This window comes from Rutidosis leptorrhynchoides, chromosome 1 (genome assembly GCF_046630445.1).
Source record: "Rutidosis leptorrhynchoides isolate AG116_Rl617_1_P2 chromosome 1, CSIRO_AGI_Rlap_v1, whole genome shotgun sequence".
Taxonomy (NCBI): domain Eukaryota; kingdom Viridiplantae; phylum Streptophyta; class Magnoliopsida; order Asterales; family Asteraceae; genus Rutidosis; species Rutidosis leptorrhynchoides.
Genome location: NC_092333.1, coordinates 586,946,880 through 586,951,094, shown reverse-complemented (window position 1 = coordinate 586,951,094; position 4,215 = coordinate 586,946,880). Strand labels below are relative to the sequence as shown.

Sequence of the window (4,215 nt, the reverse complement as noted above, 5' to 3'; positions counted from 1 at the left end):
GCGGGTTCAGAAGATTTCGATGGCGCAAGATATTGGTGCCGGTGCTGCTGCTCATATTTTTACTAGGATAGGTTTTGCTATTGCTAGAGGTGTGGGGGCCCAGATTGTCTCTAGGCTTCCCACTAATTTTTTGTAAGTTTTAAAACTTTTAAGTTAATATAATTTCCATTTCATAATAAAAAAAAAAAAAAAAAAAAAAAAAAATAATAATAATAATAATAATAATACTCTGGGTATAATTTTAAATAACTCACGAGGACCAATAATACGTAGTATAATTTACTCTATGTATATGATAAAGTAAATGATAAATGATATATTATAAATGAAAACATACTAATAAAGTAATAATATAATGTATATATGTCACTACTTAGAAATTATAAAACTTTGATTACACAAAGATATTACACCTGACGAATAATGAATTGTTTATAATATTTGATATATAAGGTTTGATTCACATGATGCAGCTTGAAAATAATCTCCATTTCTTCTTCTGTCAAAAAAAAAAAAAATAAAAAAGGAAAAAAAAAATCTCACATCGTTAGTTACATCACATTTTGTACTTACATCGGAAACTTACAATTAGGGACGAAACTTAATGTATCACAAAGGAGATATCCGTCTCACTTGGATTTAACGGGGAAAAAAAAAATCTACTAATTTTTTTTCAAAGAATAAGGTTTTTTTTAATGTTAAACTTGATGACTTTGAAAAATTTATTAAATATTTACACTCGCCGCATTTGTATCTAGGTTCAAATTTAGCCTCTGGTTACACTCCGATTATTATGGTTATTACCTTTAATTTACTTGAAACTTAGAAAATTACGTCATCGAAGATATTTGATAACGTAAGTAGATTATTGATAAATATTCTGTAGGTACAAGTTGAAAATAAAAAACGTTTAATATTGTTTAAAAGGAAAAAACTTAAATGTTGACTATTTGTAGTGGGAGTGTTGACTTTAAGCACATGTATTGCTCCACTATCAAATATTCAATTCAAATACGTCTGATAAAATTGTCAATTGTGTGATGATTTGTTTTTTTTCAACATAAAAACATTTCCAATAACTATAATTATTAATTAATAAATTACTCACTCTTTTGGTCATTGCCCGGAGAAGCTCCGGCGAGATCTTGTACAAATCCTCATCCACGGCCTTTGGTTTAACATGCCATGTCTGTGACGGCGGCGACGGTTGCGATGCTACCGGAATAGGTGGTTCTTTAACCTCATAGTCGTACGTAGTCCACGCATCTTTTTTAGTTGGTTTCCGGTAGCCCTATGCCATAACATAACACAAGTTAGTTTAATTCGATCACTTGGTCAAAAATACTTATATATGTAATTTAATCAAGTACCTAAGCATATATAATCATAATTATAATTATAATTTATAATCATATACATATAAAAATCAAATTGTTTATCTGTACATAAAGACAAAATAAACTGTTAAAGCTGTTTATCTTAAAAAGCAATAAACATATAAGCATTTTAAACAAATTTTATGCTAAAACTGTTTCTTTTATCTTAAAAAGCAATAAGCCTAATGACACGTAGTTCAGTTGATAATGTGTAGACCAATCTGCTACCAAAAGGCAGAAGGTTAGGGGTTCAATGACATGTGATCCCATAGCCACAATCGATTATGAGCCGATCTAGGTCACTAGTTATCAACCTTAACAAAAATAGCAATAAGCAGTTAAAAGAAATGGTCATAAACGATTACAAATCAATTTACTTTAGGTCTAGGAGCCACAATAATAGCGGGCGTAAGAATGTTATTCTCGTACAAATCACCGGCAACGTAGAGATCACGATCACTGGAGTAACTACAACGGATCAAACCGGCTTGTCTAGCGGATTCAAAGCATTGCGTAAAAGGGAGATCATCGTTGCAATCCCAGCTACCGAAAGCCGGAACATGGTTTCTTCTGTAATACTGCATGTGGAATATCATCAGAAATAACATAAACATAAGTTTAATTAATTACGTACAATTATACTATACTACATATATTAGGTATTAATTAATTAACAAAGCATTTGAACTTACATTATTCATTGAGAAGAAATGGAGATGAATGCAAAAAAATTATGAATGGTGCAGGGTGGAAAAGGAAGAGTAATGTAGCAGTGGTGTACCGCGAATAATAATATAAGTAGACAAATGAATTACAGTGTAGTACTAATGGTAGTGACTACGATAGATATGAACAGATGACTTAATTTGTAGGTCATGTACTTTTCTAATAGTTGTAAAGTAAACTGTTTTTGTTTTTATATTTTTACTTAGGTGATTTTTTTATTTATTATCTTTCGTATATGAAAAGTCTCTTTTCACATGATAACCGCACAAGTGTATGCTTTTGTTTAATGGACAAGATGCCATGTTAGTGGAAATGCATGCATATCATGATCAGCTCGACGTTTTGTGGTGACCAAAAAAAGATTACTCGTAATTACAGAATATTTCTGCTCAAAGAGTAATTATCCTTATAAATTGTGTTATGTTATTTGTTAACGTGTTTTTTAATGTCCATTTTATGAATTCTCTAATTTATCTTAATCTCAATGATTATATTTTAAATAAAGTTAGTCAAACATATATTAAATATTACAGAGTACTACATATGACATGACAATTATGACATTTATCATATATCTATATTAAATTCAACCAAATTTTGTATAAGACACTATTTTTAGAGACAGATGGAATACAAATTTGCTTCAATTACTTGAGATTTTTAGATGAAACAAGATTGATACGAGTGGCAATGACGCATTTGTTCTTTGTGATGAAGAGGGTGATCCTGCGGGTGTTAGTTCTTCGGTTGCGAATGGAGGTTTCTTCAAATCGTTTCTTGGACCCCCTCCGATAGTAGGCAAGTTGGTGGGCTCTCGACGGGGTCCTCTTTGGGATCTACTAAGGCATATTCGTATATTTCTTGTTGAGGAAAGTCGGTGAGTCATCAAAAGATCGATAGTAAATTTCAAGGAATGGAAAGAGAGGGAAGTGAGTTTGGTTCGCTTCGGTTTGTTGGATCATTTGTGAATTCTCCTTTGGTCGCACGGTTTTGGGCTTTTAGGTGTTGGTCAGTTCTCTTTTGGCTTGATGTGATTAAAGTTATATGCTTTTGTAGGTTTGATTCTATTTTTTCGGTTGTCTTTTCCGATGTAGTTTGTTTGTTAAGTATATTTGATTGGTGTTGTTAGGGTCGGCTCGCTTTTAGATTGCTTTCGGGGTTTGTTGTTTTTTAGTATTGCTTTTTATTTGCGAAGCGGCTTTCTTTGTAATTTTTTGATTGACTCATTAATTGGTTGATAAAAGTTCTGTTGATTATAAAAGTTAAAGTTTTTATTTATTTAAAAAAAAAAAAAGAAACAAAAAAAACGCAATAAAAATATGAAGCCTATTCAAAGCGGGTTGCTAAAACCCACGCGCGCATGATGCCTCCTTTTGTAAGTAGTTGTTAATTCTTGCCTTCTTGGTCATACAACGAAATTATGGCCTACAAAATATAGTAATAACTCTTGCATATGGTAATGGTTTAGAAGATCCGAATAACGTGTGAGGTTGGCATATTACGTGCTTCAAGGACCAACTCAATAATGCATAAATGTATGTAGAATTTCATGGGTCAAAGTCAAAATCCGTTCGGCTTCCAAAGCTTTGACACACATATTTCCAAATATGAAGAAATAGTACCGACTTGGACGGTGATCTCAACATGATCACCAAAATTCTTTATTTCTTTTCTTCCTGTGATATTATCAACCATAATAGTCAAAATGTCAGTATGCCTTTTAAAACTAAACTTTAACTAGTTTTTAGTTGTAGGTATTTGAATTTAACTTTTATTTTCGGGAATTTATCTTAATTTATACTCCATTTCTTATTAGGTGTAAAAGCAAGCTGAGTTACGTCTGAAAATAATACTCGTTTTGAGCTTAGTATATTAAGTTCAATTTCTAGCTCTACTTAATACACATACACACATACACATTATAATTATAATTATAATTATAACTATAATTATAATCTACTCTATACCTTAAAAGAGGGTTTTTGTTAAGCAATAAATATTTTCAAACACCCTTTAATCACCATTAGATCAACTAATTACTTCACCATACCCCTTGATCCAATGTCCATTAATCATCTGGAAAACATATTAGCTAATAAATCTATCATTGTGA

The 4,215-nt window shown here is 31.2% G+C and overlaps 1 protein-coding gene across 2 annotated transcripts; it reads right to left on the bottom strand.

Moving 5' to 3' along the window:
• Nucleotides 1-365: 365 nt before the first annotated feature.
• LOC139883097 (uncharacterized) lies at nt 366-2,168 on the bottom strand. Of its 2 annotated transcripts, XR_011771830.1 has the most exons (5): nt 2,069-2,168; nt 1,754-1,954; nt 1,109-1,291; nt 805-880; nt 414-499 (listed from the first exon to the last, which is right to left on the bottom strand). XR_011771830.1 is itself a non-coding variant. In XM_071867323.1 (4 exons), the coding sequence occupies exons 1-4, from the start codon at nt 2,075-2,077 to the stop codon at nt 461-463; spliced, it is 432 nt and encodes a 143-aa protein (XP_071723424.1). In that variant the 5' UTR covers nt 2,078-2,168; the 3' UTR covers nt 366-460. The 2 variants fall into 2 exon arrangements, 1 of the variants encoding a protein (XP_071723424.1); XM_071867323.1 differs by lacking the exon at nt 805-880 and having other exon boundaries at nt 366-499.
• Nucleotides 2,169-4,215: the final 2,047 nt, after the last annotated feature.